The 24,149-nt window shown below is 41.8% G+C and overlaps 1 protein-coding gene across 1 annotated transcript; it reads left to right on the top strand.

Moving 5' to 3' along the window:
• Positions 1 to 10,041: 10,041 nt before the first annotated feature.
• Positions 10,042 to 14,850, top strand: LOC131880938 (uncharacterized). Its single transcript, XM_059227670.1, has 3 exons — positions 10,042 to 11,189; positions 12,582 to 13,529; positions 14,258 to 14,850. Exons 1-3 carry the CDS (start codon positions 10,482 to 10,484, stop codon positions 14,738 to 14,740), a joined length of 2,139 nt encoding a protein of 712 aa, XP_059083653.1. The 5' UTR covers positions 10,042 to 10,481; the 3' UTR covers positions 14,741 to 14,850.
• The last annotated feature ends 9,299 nt before the right edge of the window (positions 14,851 to 24,149 follow it).

Genomic DNA, 24,149 nt, shown 5'->3' with positions numbered 1-24,149 from the left:
ATTGTTGTACAAGATTCCATTCCATATTACCATAAACATACGGCTACAAAATTTGCTGATCGTCTCAGCCTTCAAAATTTAACCTAATGCATCAATCGAGTGATGATCTACAAGAGACTTAACCTCTTCTTCCATATGCAATTGATTTCCTTAAATTGAATCTCATTGTCGCCCCATCGTTTTCAAAGGTTGCGTGGCTCCAAATTGTAGCTTTGCGGGAAAATGTCTTGCAAAGTCGAAACTCTGAATCATGAAGTACCTGTTGGCTCCAAAATCGGGTGCAGTGTTTGCAATTTCTTGATTACCGTGACGCGCAGAAAAAATTAAAGTGGCTCGCCCATATTAACGCCCTACTCAAAATTTAGGCATCGCGTCGTACTTTTTGGCCACGCTCTCCTGTCTGGAGTTGTTTCGGCTTCAAACTGTCACGGAGAGGGTGTTCCGTTGTGTTTGTTGCTTTCCACAATTCCAAAACAATACCTTTCAAGCACATCTATTGGATGGAAAGGAGTTCCCTAGATCTGTATGCAAATTCCGGACTCTCACTTTATCCTTCACCTTCGTTCCCGGTAATACTCTTGGGATATTGTTCATGACGATCTGAAGTTCCGACTGAATAGTGATCTGCTCGTGTTGATCATTACTAAAAGAAAAGAACAATGGGAGACAGTATCGTACCTTAAAGAGGACTAAGGACTCCACACTGCTTCCTTTAGTTCCCTACTTGGGATGCAGGAGAGTAAGAGCCGGCAAATGTCCAATCCTTTTGTTAGCGTCCGACAAAAGTTTCTTCATAGGATTGGCCCATTTTAGATCGGGTGGCATGATCATTCCAAGCTCTTTGCCCGCGAGAGATTCTCTTACACTAGCTCTCCGCTGGCCCGAGTGGAAAGCAAATTTTTTCTCCACCTTCGATTCCGATTCCTGTCCTCGCCACATCATCGGGTCCGTTTTTGAACGGTTAACCACTAAGTGGTTGGCCGCTAGGTAGGTCAAGATATGCTCATAATATGTTCAAAAGCTGTCAAAGTAAAGAATAGCTTTCAAAAACTTTCTTCTTATAGCACAACATATTTTAAAAGCTTTAGCATATTTTATGTGCATATTTTTGAAAAAAATACTTCCATATTTCCCCATCGCTAACAATAGAAATCAGAGTGCTTAGGAACTGGGAGACACAAACACTTTTGGGAACGTGGAATATTCAAAGAAAGTACAAATTGGGAATGTACAATGCATAAAGAATCAAAGAGGGAATCAAAGAGGGCAAGACAATGAACGTTTTCAAAAGCACCCATGAGCTTTGTCCCAGCCCAGGTTACAAGGTCAATTCTAGTGACCACAGAGGCTTAACTTGTGTCTGAGAACATCGTCAGGTCCTCAAGAATACATATTAGTTCAAACAATGAAGCCCTCTCCTCTTCTTTCATGGATTCCTTTATTGTTCAATACCCTCCCTTCGAATTTACTTAGGGAACATGTAATTATGTTTTGTTAGCGATTTCAAAATCTTGATTGTCAAATCAAGTTTTTAGATTGTCAGTCCATAGGGAAATGGGGGCAAGACAAATACAATTATACAATTGGGTAAGAAATGGCGTCGTTTTGAGCACTATTCCCTCTCTTCTTAAGTTCGAGTCACTCTGGGCAATTGATACGCCCAACGAAAACCTCCCAAAAAAGTAACCATTGGTTTTGCTCTGTTTATCTATTCCTTTAAAACTAAAAGTTTTCACCTATCCAATCAATGGTGCACCTATCCCCTATCGGGTAGTTACTTAATCCAATATGGAATGATATTAGGTGGTTGCAGGTTTATATCTGGCCCTGTAATTTTTCAAAGGGCGCCAAATTTGAATCTTACGCAATGATAGAAGTCCCTCCTCTTCTTGAACTTCAAGAGCTTGAAATAACAGAAATGGCAAAATATTGTTAGCCCGACGCAGGCAGGCGGGTCTGCAGCGTAAAAGTGTTATTCAAAGAAGGGGAAAATTTCTCATAACCGAGCGACGAACGAAGAGTGATACTCGCATCATTGGATGAGTGGTGATGTAAGCCGGTGATGTTTTTTCATCTTGACTCGCATTGTTTGTCCATGGTCGTGTTTTCACCTTGCTCATCATCCTCAGGAAGATTAAAGGATTTGCATGTGTAGAAGTTTCAGAAATCTTCGATGAATTGGACCTATCAGAACGGCATTCTTACCTTTTTTTTACTGGCTCGTTCCCCCGACCAACCATCCATCCATGCCATAAAATGCACGGACCAGATGTGTCATTTGAGGTGACGGGGAATTCTCCGCTCGGGAACCAACCTAAAGTACTACGAACGAGAAACGAGGAACAAGATACCTTTGAATTGAATTCATGGCTTAACATCTGGCGTTCATCTCAGTCGATGTCTTTTGTCCCTTTAATTATAATTATCGTTGGAAACATACAGTAGAAACCTCATGAGAATGCAGGGCACGTCGGCCTTTACCCCTCAGGAACCACTCCATAAGTTGGACTAAACATGCCTCACCACACACCAATATTTCTATGACTTGGATCAAAGGAAGTCTTTCCAAAATATGTACGTAAATAATACCTTTCTAAGTAAGAGTGGCTGTGTCACAAGTTGTCATAAAATCAGGGCTGAGAAGACGTCACTTGAAGACAACAGGAGCCCATTATGCCTCGTCTCTGAAGCGCCCTCTGAAGTGCAGAACGTAAAACATATTACGTGCAGCGTAAGGGGGCTATACGTTTCATTAATGAATGGGACGTGGTGATTCGCTTGAGCCCTTTGAGGTGATGGAAAAAGAAGAAAAAAAAAGTGACTGGTCCACAACCATCACATGTTCTTGATCAATAGTGAGTCGAAAAAAGTGAAGCTGGCAGCTAAAGTACGAGGAGCAGAACTGGAGAAGAGGAGATCCTTACTGGGCGATCCATGGCTCTGGACAAGAGACACAGAATGATGAAGCAATGGTTGGCAATTAGGATGAATCGAATTGACGGCAAAGAGGTCACCCAACGGCCATACGTTACCCTTCTTCGTTATTCTCATCGCTATGCCTGCACATGCATGATTAGTGCAGTTAATTTGCCTCCTCGATTGCCTCCTTGAGAATCTAATGATCTAGTCATAACGGTTTGTCGGGCATTTCAATGAAGCTTGACAATTACGCTTCACAAATACTCAAGCACTTTGGTGGTTAAATTAAGAAGATTAGGCTATTGACCATCCTAGAATCCAAGGCTCACCACAATCTCCTCAGACATTTTCATGACCATCAGGTATGATAGATGACGGACGGACAAACAGATACGAAAAAAATCGGAAACCCATCCAGCAATCCTGGTTGTACATAGATGAAGGGGTCGTTGAAGGGAATTGCGAATTAAGCGATACCATCGAGCCGGTCTCATTAGAGACGAATGACATAACGGAAGAACGAACAGAGGTTTCCCTCCTTTTCAGCAGGTTCAAGATCGTGAAATTAAAAAGTAAACATGAATAAGAAAAATCATGACACGAAGAGCGTTGCATCACACCAGCTAATTTGAATAGCGCCTCCTTCATCCATCCATCCATCCATCTACCTACTGTCCTCCTGGATATGGGTCCATTCAACACGCTCACACACCCCTCTCTTCTGTCTCCTTTCAATTCCATTCATCACCGTCATTTTCTTTGCCTGGTAATCTGTCGTCCAGATGATGCTTCTTCAGGTGTAGATATTGAAATTCAGGGCGCGTCATGAGATTAGCTCGTTTCGCGATTCTACTTTGGATTGGCCTGTGCTCTGAATCACTGCTCTATTGACTATCGGATCCTACACCTCAAAGCTGAGAAAATGGCGCTTTGAGCCAGGTGAGACCACTTTGTTATAAGTCGTTAACAGAGTAGTTTATAAGGTGAACTTGGTTTGAAGTTCGACCGGAGCTCGACTTGAGAAAAGAATGAGGAGAAAGAATGAAAATCAGAACCTGCATGCACGTGACAAAGGCTTAACTTGTCACAAAATGCCAAATGTAAAACCAAATTATATTGCAAAATCGTGCTCGTGTTTATTGCCTGAGACAATTCTATGCGAATCTCTAATTTGAAACTTTGCCAAATTGCTTGCTCATCAATAGAGTCAGACCAAAAATGTTTTTACATGAAAAATATTTTTCACATATTTTTTATGGAAATTTGTTTGATTTTTTTTTATGCAAATTTGCTGCCAATAAAGACCATATTTATCTGGAAGTTTTGGCCGCCCACGTTTTAATGCTAAGAGAACTAAACGGGACAGAAGCAACAAACCGAAACGTTTTTGGTTTATATAAAATCAACATATTTGGGTTGTTTCAAGCAATATAAAAATGACATATTTGGGCCAAAAATCCAACATATTTTATCGGAACCTACTCATCAATGTCAGAAAAATTAGTATGAAAGTTTGAACAGCCGGCGCCATTGATGCAAAAATTTCGCTTGCTCAACTAGCCATGCAAAGTATAGCGGACATTGAAAGAAAACTGTAGAGCTGCACCCTGGTTATGGGTATTTTGTGAAAGGATAATTTAGATAAACATTAGAGTCAACTACAGGGTCCCTAGAGCCAACTCGCAACGTGATACAATTAGAGCTCGGCGGTGTTACGTCACAAGATGTTTATTGTTGATGACACTCGAAAACACAATGTGTAAGAAAGAGTATAGGCTTTAAAAAAAAAAACACGAAAAGTAACGTAAGCTAAATAAAAACAGAGATTGCCATTGGTTGACAGTACGGACAAACAAAGTCAAACAAGCAGTTCCCGTTAAAGGAAAGAGGCGAAGGAGGCGGGAACTTCAAGCTGCACAGAAGTCGCCATTTTCTTGGTCAAAGTGTTTGATGTTCAAGTTTTCAAGTCAACAATTTTGTCCAAAAGTGTTGACACGATATGACATTTTGGTGACAGATTCAGAATCAATCACAATTTGAATCCTTTTTTCATCATACTCTGGGCAAGAGGGAAAAAAATCGTTCAAACCATCACATAAACTTCAAGACAATATCCTCCGATGTTTAATGTACCAGAAACTTGATGACAGCCAGAATATTAAAAACTCAAATTGCCACTACAATGGACTTCATAAGAGATCGTCGCTCTTTTGATTTTATTAATGACAATAACTTCAACAAAAATGGGTTGTTATGATTTAATGTGTCGAGAGTTCTTTCAAGATGCGTTACTTCGAATTTCTGAGACAATCGTCTNTGTCCAAAAGTGTTGACACGATATGACATTTTGGTGACAGATTCAGAATCAATCACAATTTGAATCCTTTTTTCATCATACTCTGGGCAAGAGGGGAAAATCGTTCAAATCATCACATAAACTTCAAGACAATATCCTCAGATGTTTAATGTACCAGAAACTTGATGACAGCCAGAATATTAAAAACTCAAATTGCCACTACAATGGACTTCATAAGAGATCGTCGCTCTTTCGTTTTTATTAATGATAATAACTTCAACAGAAATGGGTTGTTATGATTTAATGTGTCGAGAGTTCTTTCAAGATGCGTTGCTTCGAATTTCTGAGACAATCGTCAAATGTTGTTTGGTAGTTGTTTTTCTTAGCCTGTGTTTTACCACGAACTTCTAGAGATGCGGAACTACATAAGGTTTTGACAACATAACTTTGCAACAATTCACTTCACAAATAAATGATATAAAAATGACTACCTTCAATTCTCCTCAGATCTCCGTTTTTTATGATATTACTTTAATTCGAAAAGTGGCTCAGAGTTGCCATGATCAAGACCAGGCCGATTTGGCGGCAAGCTCGTTCGCAGTCCATATTTCTAGAAGTCCGCGGTTTTACCCATTAGTGAACTAATTGAACCCCATAAAGATGGTTGATTAGAAAAAACCTGCTAGTTCCAATTCTCTTAGTTTGGTTCCGCTTTATCTTGCATTGGACGGGCATGCCGACGTCGCCAAGAGCTGATTCACACATTGCTGAAAATTGGAACACGTTCTAACTCACATATATGGCAATGTTGTCGAGACGTATGTGGAAGCAATATGTGTTGAAACAAGGGTCGTCTAAATGCATAACATGTGTTGCCGGTGTACCAACTGAAACTCGTTGAACAGGCAAGACAAATGAAAGACTTTCATCTAAATAGCACCAGGAGTATAATTGCTTGTAACTCTTCAAGCTTATGGAAAAGAAAAACAGAAGTAAAGCAACAATGTAAAAGATAATAGTTTTCGGTTTACTAATCACTTTGCCCCTTCCACCTTCAATGTCAACCTGGCAACGGTGGATAAAGCATCTTTAACGGTAGGCAATATCAGTTTCATCAAAGGTTGTTATCACCATGCCTCCATGACATTTGCTTTCAATGATTATCCCACATTGCGAGATTATGTGACCAGTCCATCCAATCCAGTCCAGAGGGGTCAACTCAGATCAAAATAGCTTTAAAGTTCTGACTGCCCAGAATGCTCTTGAGTTTGCCCTTGCAAATTTTTGGATCGTTTTTCCTGCATGGGCGACGTGCCATTCATACATGGTCTATCATCAGTTAACTCTTTAACCCGAATTTATGTTCCGCAGGCACCCCAGCAAAATTATTCAATGTAACCCGTGGTTTGTTGAAACCTTGGCCTCGTATCTTCTCTCCTAGGTTAAAAAGAAAGGAACGATAGCTTTGCCATGGGATATCAAACCGACCTGATATAGAAGGCTTGTTCCATTTTTGCTACTCGTACGTTGAAGACTGCTTTTGTTTCTTCTCGATATTCGAACGGACTCAAAAAAATTGTGCCTGGTTGAATTTAGACAAGCTCTGTTGCCAACAAACAAACGTGCCTGCCGTTGCCAAGTTTTAATGAACAAGTTTTAACGCAAAAGTGCTTTCTTCCTCGCCCTATGACAGATGGGTCAGCTTTGCAAAACCCTGTTTGGAACACCAATTTTGAACCACTGGCACTGGTACCAGCTAACAAACGTGCCAGAGCTTGCCGAAATGCCCCCGTAACAGAATTCAATAGAAGTAATAACTTTGAGCGCTTCATCAGCTGCTTTAGTTTTTAACACCCTTGGCATGGTATAGCTTGAATTGGATACAAGCTTGGTGGTTTGGTCATGTTGCTGACCACGGCGTGATGGCTGGGAGAGTTTCTTTTTTCATTTGCGATGAATATATTGACAAAAGCATTGTGTCGCTGATTTTCGCTCTGACATTCGGTTCATCAGTTATTCATTGGATCCCTTTTTGAAAAAAAAACATGTTTCAATAGCTCCTTCCAGAAGTGACAAGATAAAAAACCAAATTGCGTCCATGCATGTCTCATGTCTCTCAGTCGGTTGATCATATCATGGTCATCCATGGAGCAATAAGCCAAGCCAGAAACCAGAAGGACTTTTGCGTAAGAAAACCAAAAGGTCTTTCTTCAGGCCAAGCAAGTACCCTGGATCACAACAATGGCGATCATGATCATGTTGATTGGCCTCGCCAGCGGTTGTGGTGAAGTCGGCCTCGTGGCCCGGCCAAGCCCACCGACCAACGGAAAGATACTTGGATGGACGGACGGATGGATAGATGGATAGAGAGACAGATGCATATTGACCAACCAAGCCACCGTCCGACGGGCTTCCACCGAGTAATCACAACTTAGGCCCACATCCCGAGCCAAATGGCAGTGACGTGACAATTTTGTCCGGGAGGAAGGAAACCAAAATTGATGCGATCACAATCCACCTTGAATGACGATGGGACGAAAGCAGGTGAGTCAAGTTTTCAATATTATCATCATCATCATCATCATCCACCTCACGTGGGCTGGCTTGGTCTGGCGGGAAAATTGACAAATGGCTTCATCTCAAGGACTTGGAGACCAAATCAAATCAACCAGACGAGAGGCAACTCAACGGACCATCTGGATTAAGTACGGACCAAGAGTCTCTTTGGACCACGTACATGCATGCAGTGCCAGTATTATGGGTGAGGGAGTGAAGCACAAAGGACTTTTCGATGGGGCTAAAATCGGGAACATGGCCTCAAAGTGCCACAACCCATGAATAGCCTGACACCATCAAGGCCAAGGGATGAGTTTTTAACAACAGTTCAAGTAATATTGGTCTAAAGAAGAATATTTTTTCCATGATCTCGCTTACGATGATTCTCGTTTTGAATCTATAAGGCTAGACCGTGAATTAAAAAGTACTTGATAAGTGAGATTACGGAATAGTGCATGTATTACAATGAGACAAGTTCAGAGTAAAATCCGCCATTTCTTAGTGAAAGTGGGCAATTTCATTGCTTAACCCTCTGAATCCATGAGAAATGCGGGAGTTTCCAAAAATAGTCAAAAAGATGGCGCATAAAATATGTACATTTAAACTCTACTCAAAAATATCACTTTGCTCTTGTCTGAAGCTACCCTCATGGGACATTTGATAATCAACTGAGGATTTCAATTGATCATGATTTACGAGGTAAAGGATAAATCATGAGCAAAATGCATCAATAATCATGCCCAAGTGTCATGTCCAACTTCCTGGCATAAATTCAGTGCGCCCATCCCGATTTTTACCCCTAAGATGAATATTATTCTTGACGGAATGAGTTGGCACTTTGACGTATCTATCTTAGACAAATATTGAACGCCCTCTCTCGTTCGATGGTCACGAAGTGCTTTCAAATGATGTCCTAAATAGTATTTTCACAAGCCCGAGCCTCGTCATTATTTGACGCTTCCAGTCCTATCAAAATCATATTCCACTCACGGGGTGGTCGTAAAGGTGGAGAAGAAGAGATTTGAGAAATCTCCTCCTGAACTTCGAAACAATCTGTTCAGTTGGTCGTCATTGGAGGAGACGGCATCTTTCTCATTACTTCTCTGGTGGAAAATCCCCCTCTTTTTTCCCGCTCCTCTTCTTCATTCGGTATTATAGAGTAGACAGTGCGCTCAGTTCAGCGAGTGACAATCCACCGAATGAAGGAACGTTCCGAGAACCAACGTAGCGACAATGACTTATTTCGGTCTGTGACTGTCGATCTGACTAACTAACCGAGCACAGCTTGACCATTGTCGAGAATTCCATTGGCGAGCTCTATGGAGATAGGGGGACACATCGCTCCCCCCCTCCCTCAACACACACACACACACACATTCAAACTGAAATACGCAAGGAAACACGCAAGGAAACACAGAATACTCTCGATAACCACGTTCCATGTGTGTTTCTCTACCTTTCGGTCGCAATGCAGGGTGAAACGGAAGTATGTGCCTTTCCACGGATAGTGCGTGCGTTCAAATTAGAAAACCAGGGTTTTACAAATAGATTGTAAAGCCACGACCTCTACGTATGGGGCTACCTCGTTACGTATGGGGTTAGTGCAACTCCCTAGAATGAGAGAGGTCCCCGGTTCGTTTCTCCTACCCGACTTTGCACAAGAAAACTTAGACGCTTACCAAACCCACTGAGGGAGAACCAATCTGAAACTGTCTAAGGCACAACTTATCGGAGCTAATAACGGAAAATGTGATGGCTGGCTTGGCTGGCCGGGCGAGGTTCAACCCTCCGACTCTAACACCCTAACTACATCTGCATGACGAAGGTATGACAAAAATAGATCAGTGGTTGATTGTAAGCCCGAGATAAGTTCAATTCTTGGAATAAATTGATGTACTGGTGCGTAGGAAAAGTGACATGTTAAGCTTGAGCTTTGACTCGAACCTTTTACTTTCTGAAGGAAGTCTCTGCTTAAGGGAGGCTTTAGTATAGGTGAAATACGAGTTGGTCAGTTATGAAGGAACAGCCCTGTACACTTACGCATGCTAGCCTCGTACATTGACGCAGTGGTTGTACGCACACACATCCAAAGTCGAAGCACAAAAGAGAAAGAGAGGGGGTGAAAGATGACGGAAGACATCTCTTTGGAACGAAATCAGAAGCAGGTGCGTGGATGTATAATGACGAGGAGGAGTGCTCGCGAGTGAGTGAGTGAGTATGTAACATTGGACGAATGGATGATGTGATGCGCTTATCCATGCCATGTGAGGATGTCCACCAGATCACCGTAGTCGTCCTGAGGGAAACGGTGAAACCCGCAGTGTGGCATCTTCAACGATCCGACTTGCACTTTGCGACTCGCACCTCTAAGTAACCTACCTCGCAGCGGACCAGCCAGCCAGCCAGCCAGCCAGCTTACCCACCAAATACCAACGATCGAGGCTGGCAGGAGCTTTTTTATGATTATTTTGGTGTGTTTTTTTCCTTCGTGAATAATGCCTCTCATTACTCGGCGATTGAGAAGCAGATCAGTCATCCTTTCGCTTCCAACCAATGCAGACACGTGTGATCCCTCTCTTGGCGGACAATCATGATTGACAAACAGTGATTGATGGACTAAGCTTAGAGTGATAGTTTGAACCAAGACACTAACCACACGTACACTTGTAGTGTTCGTATAACAGACCAAGAAAAAAAAATTAGTCTCGTCATGAAAGTTCAAATCCCATCATCAAAAGCCGTGCCAGCCAGGCTGCCTACCTTCCTCGTTGTCTTAGTGTTCCTCGTGTGTGCCATCAAAACTCAATCCACTGAGTGGCCGGTCTATTTCGAGAAGCTCGGCTTCGTCCACTCCATCCATAACAAATGGGACTTGGCTCTCCGAGTCCACATCGATCTCCCGAGTCTGGATCGGCGATTGACCAAGTTGGCTCATCGCCTCACCATTTTAGATACCAACTTCCAAGATCCCGAGGTTCGGTCCACGCCCCCCACATCCAGATACCGGCCTTCTCGTCTGGATGACCTCAATCGATCCTGGAAAGACCAGAACTCTCATTTGAGCAAACGATGCGAAATCTTGTTAAGAAGAGCCCGGGACTTGCGAGAGTTGGGTCAAAACATTAGCCTGAGACGACGCCGTAGTCAAGAGGCTAATCAGGGCGCCGGTCAGCATGCTCGTAAAAAGCGTCAAACGGTGGGCGAAGGCATTCTCAAGAGCATGTTCGGCGTGGCGTATACCAATGACGTGCATGAAGTCAAGACCCTCGTCAACGGCGTGGATTCCCGACTTTCTAGCAGTATCAACGGCGTGCGCTCGCTGACTAACAGCCTCAAAAGTTCTTCCGAGGCCATGCTGAGGCAGCATGATTCCGAACTGACCCATGTTGAAAACATGGCCCGATCCTTAGAGCGAAAGGTAAGAGATTTTGTGGTTCCAAACATTCTACGCTCAATATGTATATGGATTGGGGTACTTTTGGAGGTTTTGATGGGAACAGCACTACTTTCCCCCTTCCCTATTGTCCTTTGCTTTGGTTTTAGTGATTAACGGCGAAGGACAATGAAGCAGACGTCACTTTAAATCAAAGATATTCCGTCCAAGAAATCATCTCGTTTGGAAAGCATAGATTTATGGGCAAGCTTGTTAGAGAAATGGCATCCCGGGCTAATTGAGGTGTGAGCTTGGCTAACACCTTAACGAAACGTTATTTACGAGGCATGTCGATGTCCCTTTTGGCGAACACATTCCGGCCAATGTCTCAATGCACGTCCATCTAACCACCCACATACGCTCAGACTCACGTTTGAAGGGATAATTGGTTACTAAACCCTGAACACAATCGGACAATCCGACACATTTTAATGAAGCCAAAGAAGCAAATGATGCGTTGAAACCAAGTTGGAGAAACTTGCAGCGTAGCGTTCATGCACGTTTTGTCATGAGCCGTTTGTTTCCCACATTGAAATTTCTCCGACAAACGCAACGACGTCCTCATCATCAATAACAACAACAGCAACATCAGCAACTCAGGACGAGAGGACCCTGTTTCTCCCAACGACGAAGAGACTCAAGCAACACCTGGATTGACCATTATTTCCAGACCAATAAGCCTCCTTGGGAGATATTGTACAAGTTTGAACATCCAACAACTCGCTTGAAAATGTGATGTTGGTCGGAACAATCTGCTACTTGTTTCATTCTGTCGGTAATCCAATGCACAACGGTTGTTCTGGATGTGGAATAAACAATTGCCACTTGATCTCTACTAACGAGTTTCTCTGGATTCAATGTCATGGCGGGACATGTCTTTCCTAATGTAAATTTCTGCAGTTTGTTTTATTCAGAGCCGATCATTAAACTCGGTGGTCTTCTTGCATCATTGAGAAATTGGTTTGACTTAAGAAATTGAAACTGTCATATGGTTCGGAGCATACTCGTATGAATGAATAGTACCGTTTTTGTGCCGAATATTCCACGAAGAATGGCCTGAACTAAAAGAAACCATTCCTAAGGTGGGAGATTATTAATTGAAGGCCGTTACATTCCGAGATGATGGCTTTATGTTTCGGCGCAGAGGGTGGTGGTGTCGTGAGAGCCGCGAAATAGCCACATTATCATGCTTTAAATACTACCGTTCTGGCCACATCCAAAGTCAGTCGCAGTCAAATTCAAGAACATTCATCTTCATGCCACAAGTTTGGTTGATGGATGGATGGATGGATGAATAAATGAACCCTCAAGGAAAGAAACCTACCCCAACACATTGTTGAGGAGAATAATCCTCCGTGTTCTTGTTCTCTGTTCCAGGTGATCAACATGGAAACCAATCCATTTATGAAGACATCGATTAGTGACTTGGTCCATGTGCGGAACGAGGCGTACAAGAAAATCGCCCTGGAAGTGGATCTGGCCGACGAGCGACTCGTTGAGATTGAGAGTATCGTCACCGCTCTTGGGTCGGGTCGTCTCAGTAAGAGCGTAATCTCGCCCAAGAAGATCAGAGAGACCTTATTCACCATTGAGGAACAATTGCCGGCCAATTTCAGCCTTCTCTACACCTCGGAAGAAGCCCTTTGGCCTTATTATTCCGTCTTAGGCACGAGTGCCATTTTCGATTCCAGCTTGGCAGACGTGGTGGTGACCGTGTCCATTCCATTGGTGGACAAATCGTCCATCCTCGACCTCAATCGAGTTCACAACCTCCCGCTCAAGGTCAAAGACGGATACTCAGTGATAGCCGACATTGACACCGAATATTTGGTCACCGACCAGTCCAAGCGATACTTCCTCGAGCTCTTCAAAGAGGACTTCCAGGACTGTCAGGTGTTCCACACCGACCATGGGGAGCAGTTCTATTGTGGGCTTCAGCCCATGTTAAGGGCGGACATGGCACGGTCGTGCGTGATGCAGCTCTATCAAGGTCTCCCTGATCCCGCGTGGTGCCAATCGCGGCTCAAGCACGGCTTAGTCCAGCCTTTTACCCGCCTCTACAACGGCTCGTGGATCTTTGCTGCCTTGAATGATCAGGTGCTCGTTAGGCTCGAGTGTCCCGAGGAGACCACGCCCACGGGATTGGTGGGCTTTGGCGTGATTCACCTGGCCGAAGGCTGTACCATTACAAGTGACGAGTTTTGGTACGCTCATACTCAAGCGGGAATGATGGAGATCAACATTCGATTTGGCAAGGAGTTCGACGACCTCGATCAGGAGGAAGACCAGAAAGATCCACAGGACTACGACATCAGCAACTTTCAGGTAGGGTTGAATTATAGATAAGAAATGTCTGGGAAAAGAACATTGGGACCGACCAAGGACTTGTGTTCTGATTTGTTTTGGGGGAAGGGATGGGGGTTTGGATGAAATCAACACCAGCTCCCAAAAGGTTTTGCCTGATTGCTTATCTCATTGGCAATCTGTGGCTAACATAGCCCGTTAACAGCAACTGCACCAACATAAAAGGGATCAAAGCCAATGTGATCCGCTTGATTTCCTAATACAAGGAGTCGACGAAAGAGTGCATTTCTGGCAATAAAATGTAATAGTGACATATTTGGAACTCATTAATTGTACACGAACATGACCTACTTTATTAGACAGTGACGGCCAGCATTCGGGTGGACTCCTATAGACGGGCTGTTGCAGTCCCATGGAAAATTTTCACTTCTTAATTTAACCGATAACACCGTTTTTCCAATCAGCCAATGATTGATGGGACTATTATAGACTTCCATCATAACCGAAATGAGCGTTAAGGCTGGATCATTGAAAAGAGTACATTTTTTCTATCATGAATAACCAACCATTGAAGAGGTGTGAGCACCTCTCGGATCACGAAGTGACCCTAATATAGAGTGATTTATAGAGCCAAGTTTTCTCTGACATGTGAAAAAACTTAATTTCAATAACAGTCCGTCTGTCCGTCTGTCTATCTGTGGTCAAGCTAATCAAGATGAGAGTGGTCTGATTTTCATGGTCAATTCCAGGATGACGTGATGTTCTCGGAATCCAACGACGCTCTGGAAGCCGTGGTTGTGGGTTCGGATGAAAGTGCGACAACATCCCTTACCAATAGCTCGGTCTCCCCCACATCCACGTCCACACTTTCTTCCGCGGTATCCGAGGAATCGCAATCAACAGATACCACGCCAGACTCTAACGCCACAACGATAACAGTAGAAACATTGTCGTCGTCGCCGTCCTCGTCGTCGTCGTCGTCGCTATCATCATCAACACCAGAAACCACAGCAACAGCCTCAACGCCCACAACCGTCGAATCGGAAACCCCGCCAACCTCGATCGGTGGCGAAGGAGAAGGACTAAACGAAGGCGTGGATGATGTGGAAGGCGCGGACGCTTTGGAGGTGCCCGATCCCAAAACTCAAAATGATGCCACCACCATTTACAAGAACATCATTGTAAAACTCAAAGACACGTTCAATTCCAGATGGGTTCTGGCTCGAAAATAGTCGAAATATGTCAATTTGTTATAGCTTCTCCTCCTTTCTTCCCTCGTCCATCTATTAATGTGGCCCATAAAGATATACAGAGTTAATAAAGTCATTGTGATTGTGTTTTACTCTCCTGAATATTTTCTATGCTTGCTTGAGACATTACTTTGATCCAATCTGCGTAGGCAGATACTTACATATTGTACATTGGTAATACGTACTCGTACAGTGGATCGTGAGGTGAATTGCTATGAAATTGGTTCGAAATGCGAGATGATTTTTCGCTGGTGCAATAGATAATTAATCAAAACATGATATCTATTGCATCGTCTCGAACCATATGAGATGGTTTCCTTTTTTCTCTTCTTTCGCTCCCTCCATTCCGATCTGCTACTTCAGATAGAGCTCACACGAATTGTAGTATCCTATGAGATGTGTGATACGACGCATGGGTTGTGGAAAACTCTGTGCGGGGGAATTCTTATTTGACAGCTCGACTGAACGGCATGGACTGATGCAACCATGGGAAATGTCAATATGACGAGTAAGTTAGTCGTCATCATCATCATCAGGAGCAGCAGCAACAGAAGTAACAGCATCTTCGTCGCCCGGTCCTTTCCCGACCGTTTTCCCCGCACAAAAAATGGGTCAAGGGGCCATCAAATCTGACATTTGCCCTAATAATAACGATAGCACGAACTCCTACGTACTCATCGGCAGGTAGAATGGACACCAATTTCAAGTCATACTTGATTGCCTTCGCAATGCTGAACCAACGCTCCGCATTCAACTCGTACACGTAAACCAGGATAACAACAGTTAACAGCAATCCATGGAAAACGTCATCATGATCAGGTATTGCTTTTGTAGGTAACTGTGTCAGTTATTTTTGTCTTGAGACGCTCAAAATTAAACACAGACCGAACATAGTATTAGTCTTGAGCCAATACGGAAAACAAACTTTGCACATGTGAATGAGAATGAGATTGGATGCTATCTTGTCTCTTACGTAGAGGCAGCGAGTGGCTAACGAATTAGATGTTGGTGTTGTTGTTGCTACTAATGATGATGATCGTTTCTTTTCCTTATTGAGAGTAGCACTTGACTTATCCAATCGACGATAGTACTATTTATTGGAATAATAATAAGTGTTTGTCATTTCACGAGAAGGTTTGTGAAATATGCAATTCCAAGTAATGTTTTACAGACTATTCTTGGAAAAAAGTGGAAAAATGTTTGCCAATGGTTCTTCATTTACTCAAAGTTCCTTCATTTTCACCAAATTTAGGAGTACATCCATTGGTTTGCATTTAAAGGTACGGAGAATGTACATTCTCCTGTAATAAGAGAAAACATCATAATCTCGGTATGTACGGATTCGCAATATAGAGCCTCATACAAAATGTCCCTAATTGCCTTGATTGGTATTTGTTCCGATCATAGGACTTTCCTACGGATTCTATATTTTCAATGCTTTTGTTTCAACGGTTTCATCTACGTCGACTTTGTTTCGACTTTTTAGGCAAGATGATCTTAAAAACTTGTATCTTTATACGTACACTCGGAATGCTATCGTATCCTTTAAGAAATTCCAATTAACGAAACTCTCCTTTCCTCGATACCGACAGAAATTGTACACGATTCGTTCCGTATTATGTAACTNCATCATCATCAGGAGCAGCAGCAACAGAAGTAACAGCATCTTCGTCGCCCGGCCCTTTCCCGACCGTTTTCCCCGCACAAAAAATGGGTCAAGGGGCCATCAAATCTGACATTTGCCCTAATAATAATGATAGCACGAACTCCTACGTACTCATCGGCAGGTAGAATGGACATCAATTTCAAGTCATACTTGATTGCCTTCGCAATGCTGAACCAACGCTCTACATTCAACTCGTACACGTAAACCAGGATAACAACAGTTAACAGCAATCAATAGAAAACGTCATCATGATCAGGTATTGCTTTTGTATGTAACTGTGTAGGTTATTTTTGTCTCGAGACGCTCAAAATTAAACACATACCGAACATAGTATTAGTCTTGAGCCAATACGGAAAACAAACTTTGCACATGTGAATGAGAATGAGATTGGATGCTATCTTGTCTCATACGTAGAGGCAGCGAGTGGCTAACGAATTAGATGTTGATGTTGTTGTTGCTACTAATGATAATGATCGTTTCTTTTCCTTATTGAGAGTAGCACTTGACTTATCCAATCGACGATAGTACTATTTATTGGAATAATAATAAGTGTTTATCATTTCACGAGAGGGTTTGTGAAATATGCAATTCCAAGTAATGTTTTACGAACTATTCCTGGAAATAAGTGTAAAAAAAGTTTGCCAATGGTTCTTCATTTACTCAAAGTTCCTTCATTTTCACCAAATTTAGGAGTACATGCATTGGTTTGCATTTAAAGGTACGGAGAATGCACATTCTCCCCTAATAAGAGAAAATATCATAATCTCGGTATGTACGGATTCGCAATATAGAGCCTCATACAAAATGTCCGTAATTGCCTTGATTGGTATTTTATCCGATCATAGGACTTTCCTATGGATTCTATATTTTCAATGCTTTTGTTTCAACGGTTTCATCTACTTCGACTTTGTTTCGACTTTTTAGGCAAGATGATCTTAAAAACTTGTATCTTTATACGTACACTCGGAATGCTATCGTATCCTTCAAGAAATTCCAATTAACGAAACTCTCCTTTCCTCGATACCGACAGAAATTGTACACGATTCGTTCCGTATTATGTAACGAGTATAGCCCTGAATCTCTATGTATCAATATGTCATTTTTTGGACTCAAGCAACTTTATTGCTCTTTTTCAAAGATCAATAATTTACTTGATTCCTCCTAAATTATCGCCTCCACCAGTTTATAACAAGTTATACAAAATATTTCGTTTAACTATACATCGATTCAAAGCCCATGTTTTGCTTGGAAGATTGGGGACCGTGAGATGAATGTTTTTTTTTCAATCTAGGCCTATTTGAAGGCCATGGGGCGAGGATGAGTACAGTTTTGCTCGAGCCATTTCTGGGGAGAGATTATTGAGTGCTCGGGATGAGATTGACGCAATCCCAAATGAGGCTTGGGCAGGAGGCAATTATCCTCATCTTACCAATCTTAAACTTCAATGACGTTCTATGTGCATTTGAGTAAGCCAGACAGGGTAGCTTAATCGTGACGAAGGGAAATGTATCATTTGAAGTCATTGGTGCCCTTCAAAGGGTTGAACACTCCCCCAAGAAGAAATACAGATGTCAATCATGAATTACGATTTCTGACAACGCAAAGGCATTGACATAAATTCATTTCAATTCCCTAATTGATTGGATGATATCCCCTTCAGAAGTTACGACATTCAAGTGCAGTACATGTATAAACAGTGCCTACTTGTAATAATTGTTTCCATTACGAGTACGTACCTCCACTATGTCGGGTTCTTTGACAGACTTCCACTTCGAACCAGTTTCGTCATGACTGATATTCTTGTATTTCTGTGCGCCGCCGTATGAGTATCTTCTCAAAAAATGACTTGAATGGTTTCTTTGTCTAAGTTAACACGTTAGCGCTTGACAATATCTGAGTGGACACTGTTGGTTGCCCAAAATCTGATATGAGTAGTACATGAATAGCATATCATAACAATAACTTTAGACTTAGTTTAGTAGTTTGTCCTCCTTGATTAGTCGCTTGAGCTCTCCTCGGAGACATCTACGCACATGGTCTCCTGGTGCGGGTTGGGCTTGTTGAGTCCCTTGAAGTCGCCCTCGAAGTCGCCCTCGAAAACGGGATTGTTGACCACAGAGGAAGGAACTAGAGTGTGCGATAAGAGCTAGCAAAGCGGACTAGCTTTCAGAGCAAATGAATGTCGGCTGACCGGCTGCTAGAGTATAGTTTCTGATTGTAGAGGCGCTGCTTTCCATCACCTAGAGTTGCACTTTCCACTGGTTACCGATTCAGCTGCAGTAAAAATCACAACAAACTCGATTTTTACTCTTCTATGTTACTTCTTCTATGTGTAGACTACATCATCTTCGCTTCATAGAACGGCGGCGGCAAAGATGAAGGCAACGGCGGGAAGGATGACAGCGAGTAAGACAGCCTTTTGAGGAAGGAGACCTGCGCGTCCAAGACCATAGGCAACAAGTGTCACGAGACACGTTGCGAGGGCGTCTCGGTCAAGGGCGTCCATATTCGCCACGGGATGCTATGGAGAGAAGGACAGCCACTGGTATGATGTTTCTTTGGTATTTGGTCAGGGTGGCTAGAATTTAATATTGGCATTCTGATTTTTCTGGTATTGAATCAACCTATTATCTATTCTGACTTTTTGGGTGGGGGTAAACGAAATTTATCATAATCTTCATTATCTAAAAACAGTTCTCATAAAAATACCTTGAGGATTGGTTTCATTTTCAATATTTTCTCAAGTTCATGATTTGATACACCTTGGTTCACCCCCTTTTTGGTAAAAACGCACCCTTACCATGTTCTTTCGTAAAGAGGCTCCAGCATTTTTGTTTACCCTTCCCACTTATTTTCATAACTTTTGTAGCCTTTAATAAGTTTTCAACTTCTTTATTAAGTCTTTTTACTTCTCATTCAGTTCTGTCATTATGCTTTTTATCATTAACAACTTTAGCAATACCACTTGTATCAATCATGCTAGCAGCAGCTCCAATTCCTGCTAACAGAGGTAGAATGTTAATAATAAACCCTCCATTTTTGCCAATTCGTATTTTATAAAAACGACATTTATACATATCGAACGACATTATAGGTTGCTTGTTATAAGTGGAGAATTTCCGATCTGCTGTTGCTCCTTGCTCTTTTCAGATTCACCTCTCCCATCATTACCCGGTGGTTCTTCTCACACCAAAACCACCCTCCCTCCCTTCATCTTTCACCGGACCACGGACTCTGTCCTTCTCAGTCCTGTAGCTCAGCGCAGGTTTTTACCAGATAAGTTCCTTTTCCTAAACCCATGGGACCCTCTGCCCTACTTAACAATTGTCGACACATACCTAACTAAATCTCCCTATTCTATGTTGTTGTTCAGAAGAATTATACTGTCGTTCTCCTTCTGATTATGGAATACTGAGTATTTTAGTGAGAATATGGATAAATAGAGGTTTCTTCATAAAGTAGAAAGCTGGATTTATGTAGTAGTTCCAGAAGATTTAGCTTTTTCAGTTGATTTACCTGGGTCTGAGTCAAGATTACCTCAGCATTTGCTTTTTCATTTGGGTCAATTGTAAGAGTACATGGCTCATTTGATTTCAACTATTTTTAAGCTGATATTTAGTCAGAAAAACAGGTGTTTTTACATTGTCAGTTGGTTTTTCATCTCAGTATCTGATATGGAACGCAATTTGTTCAGTGTGCTCAGTTTGAATGGGCCATAGATTGATTTTGTAAGAACCAATTCCATTCACGCCGAGGTTCGACCAAATCTAAAGTGCAGTCCTGAATTAATCATTCTAGAGCATGTGGATCCCCATTTTAAGTAGGCCTATCATTCAATAGACACAACATTATCCTCATCTATTCTTGTGACCGACCACTTTAAGAGTAAAAGCTCTTCAAACACAATCACACTCCACGTTAAAGCTAACTTTTCTTGCATTTTCATGAACGAGTTAAGTAGTTGGTCAAAGTTGTAAGGACAAACCATCGGTCGACGGATTTACTTTGTCCTGGACAATTTCAATGAAGAGACAATTTTTTTAGATAGAGGCCAAAGAAAGAAGAAGCGTTTTCCGCGGTTTTGCATGTACTGGTAAGCACTAGAACTTTAGTAAGTACTATATGTATATACGTACATGCGTAGTAGGCCTCTGCCATCGTCGACACCTGTGACTCTCAGATTAGTTTGGAACCACAAAGCTACAACCATCCATCCGTTCGTTCATCCATTCGTCCATCCATCGCGGCCACAAGGGAAAGAAAATCGCTTTCGCTTTTGTCCATCTCGCCGAGTACGTACTTACAGTACGTAGATACAAGTACGTACGTATGTAGGTACAGGATGTTCGGAGACGACCAAATCGTGCCTAATATTGCATTCATGGTGTCTCGAGTCAAAGTCAGCATGGCGAACTAATTGTTAGACGAGTTCTTTTCGGTTGAAACGATTCCAAAATATAGAGTTCGATATTGATGAAACATGTGTCAATTAGGGGGGTGCTGGTGAGGCGAGGGTAAAGTCCTCGGTTCAAAATGTCCTCCAGACACTTTCATTCAATCATTAGGATGATGTGATGATAATTTTGCACTATCTATGTAGTGCAGGCGTCGTATGACCGTAAATGTGAACAAATACCCGCAAGACATTCCCAATTGACTTGCTTCTACACCAAGGTAGATACTCGGTGGGTCGGGTCTTCTTGCGGCCAGGCAAAGGAGCCGAAAGCAAATTAAAAGGTTAAACCAAGGAAGGAATGCACCTTAGTCATAAAGAAATAATGGTTTTATATTTTTTCTGTGCTAAGATTCCAAATACAATAACATCAGTTTAGCAATAATTTTGTTCTAATGACGGCCAAAAATGTTGCAATAAACACACTTATATGGAATGACAACAAAGCTTTTTTTAGAAAGTAAATAGTATAGACGTATTCGGAAAAACTTTCATTACAATTATTTGTGCACAGTACATCCACGCACCTGTTCACCCCTAGCTTTAAAAGATCCCAGTTTGTTATTTTGATCAACTTAACATGTGTTCGTTTTGAAATGTGAATCCCCGGTTAGAATAGTTAAAGTAGGACTATTTCGACGAAAACATTTTGGTCTTCATAATAACGGCAAAACCGGCATGTCGAACCAAAGCAATACGAAAAACCATTGTGAGCTTTGTCAACATTGTGGGGCTACTATTGCACGAGGATCAATAAAAAAAGTACGAGGTGTACATGCGCATGCGGGAAAATAGACAAGTATCATTGAAATCAATCCCGTCATACCTTTTTCGCTCGAAAAAAAATATTTCGCTCTAGTTTCATGTGGAGTAAATTCCTATGTTAGATATTTCTGAAATTCGCATCGTCGGAAAATAAAATGTATCGAAGATAGCGGAGGATGCGTAATTCTTTAATTCATTTGATTTCTTTCGATAATGAAAGGGATGCATGAATAGATGGATGCGTGCAGGATTTGGTCGTTCAACAATCGTTCCCGAAAACATCTGTAATTATTAAACATATCAAAGTGAAGCCTCTTGTATATTTTATTTTCCTACGGCCAATTGAAATAAACAAATATTAGTGCTGGGGCAAGTCCGGACTCGAGCCCGAGTGCACTCGAGTCTTTTACTCAATTTTGGAGCAATTGGCCGGACTCGTCAAGAAAAAATATTCACTCTTACTTAGAATTTCGCAAGATGAGTTGTTTGGCAAGATTTCGGCGAGTCCGTCAAAAAAGGTAAAAAATCAAACGACTCGAACGAGTCCTCGCTTCAGCAAGAGCGACTAAATATTAACTCGTCAAACTGTCTCATGCGAGATTCACGCAACAAGTGGTAAAATCCTGGTTGAACCTCTCGATGAAGTTGGCTGATGTTAGGTCGTACATCCATCGTCAAAACTTGAAGGAAGTTTGCCACAAAACACTCCCCTTTATTAGCTCAAATTGCAGGAAATGACATTTTGAGACTGGAATTGTAATTTGTGTACAGTTTTCTTCTCGAATGTAGAAAAACAGTGATCCCAGATCTGGACCTCAAATGGGATAAGACTCGACAAACAATTCCAGTGCTGATTTGATTTAAGCTTTGAAATTGACTTGTCTCTCTGGCGTAATTAGCTCTAGTGCATGGTCAAGTGCATTCCACTTATTTTCAATCTACTTAGTAGCTTTTTTCTATTGTTCGAGCTCTTGTTCTTAACGCAAACTTCCTTCAAGTAGTGAAGACTGGTCGGCTAATGTGACAACCAACATCACGCAACTTCATCGAAATATTCGAGTGGGATTGCACTATTTGTTACGCAAATCTCGGACTTGCCAGAGTCTGTTGTCTGTTGGTCTTCTAGACGGATATAGATCAATTAGGCGGCGAATTTTGATTGATTATAACGACAGTGACAGTGTCAGAAAAAGCAATTAATTGCAAAAACAAAATCAGACGAAGCAATCAATTCATAGTGATCGTATAAGCTTAAACTGCGTACGGAGCGCATCCAGGTCGGAAAAACAACAAAGCCATCTTTTCTTTACCTCCGGCATTTTCATTGCTCTATAGTCTACCTTCTAATACTACGGTATTAGAAAATATTTAGGAGTTGGTCCAATAGCATCTTTGAAGTAAAAATTGGACTCGTCTTTGACCATATCCCTGATAAACCCTATTATTCACAGAGTTGCCAGATCCGCCAACTGTCATTCGATTCTGGATAAGAGAAAAGTTATTCTTGCAACGAATCAGTCTCATGTCCGCCTACATTCCGTATACGATCCTGGTCGTTGGAGCGGCTCACATTAATAATAATATAAGGAAGCCCACGAAAGCATATTTAGTTACTAATTTCACAAAAAAAAACAAGAATTTTGTAGTTTTCATAAAAGCATTCGACATGGGACTTGAGTTCCTTCCTTCCAAGCCTGAAGAAGGCCATGTATAAAATGACGAGTGGGTTTGATGATCGAGACAAATTTAGGACTCAAAATCATTGGAAAGTTTTTGAATCCTTTTCTTCATGGAGACTTGCTTGAGAAAATTTTTCTCAAAACAAAGACTGTTTTGTGCCTGGAGGCTCACACATTTCAAATCAAAGACTCCTGATTGTTTTAGGCTCTCCCAATTGTCACCATGGTCAAGTTCGAGGTTCTTAACTACTAAAAAAGTCAAGTTTCTTACATCACTCTGTCTTAGTTTAATTGATATGCTTTTGATTTGTATTCATGACCGTAACCTTTTCTTGGCAATACCTCAATTAAAGCATGGTCTCAGTTGAAGACACCTCTCCAAAGAATCGGAATTTCACTCAAATTTTCGACTGACTCCCGGATTTTTGGAGGGACTTCCATACTTGAAGGAACAGGTAACAGTTTGTCTTTTTATCTACATCTAATCTTGAATTAAAATGATGCAGTTGGTGTAACATTGACATTAAAAAAAAAAACAATAAGTGTTTCAGTGAATACAAATTTTTGAGTTGCAGGGAGGGTTAAGCATTATCAAGTGTGCACATTTGCCATTGGATCAGATAGGGCTTAGGGTTAATCCACAACCCGCAATATTGAAATAATTATAATAACGCACGGTAACACCTACAGGGGTCGCACAAAGTATGGATTCAGATAAAATCGGCCGGGAAACGTCTTTGACTTCAAAAAGATTAAAAACGAGTGCATAGGCAGATGCGGTAAAGCTCTGAGATTATGTATTCTAATTTTCGTTAGAATTGAACAATA

The sequence above is a fragment of the Tigriopus californicus genome, chromosome 5 (assembly GCF_007210705.1).
Source record: "Tigriopus californicus strain San Diego chromosome 5, Tcal_SD_v2.1, whole genome shotgun sequence".
Taxonomy (NCBI): Eukaryota; Metazoa; Arthropoda; class Copepoda; order Harpacticoida; family Harpacticidae; genus Tigriopus; species Tigriopus californicus.
This window is presented reverse-complemented; position numbering and strand designations above follow the sequence as displayed.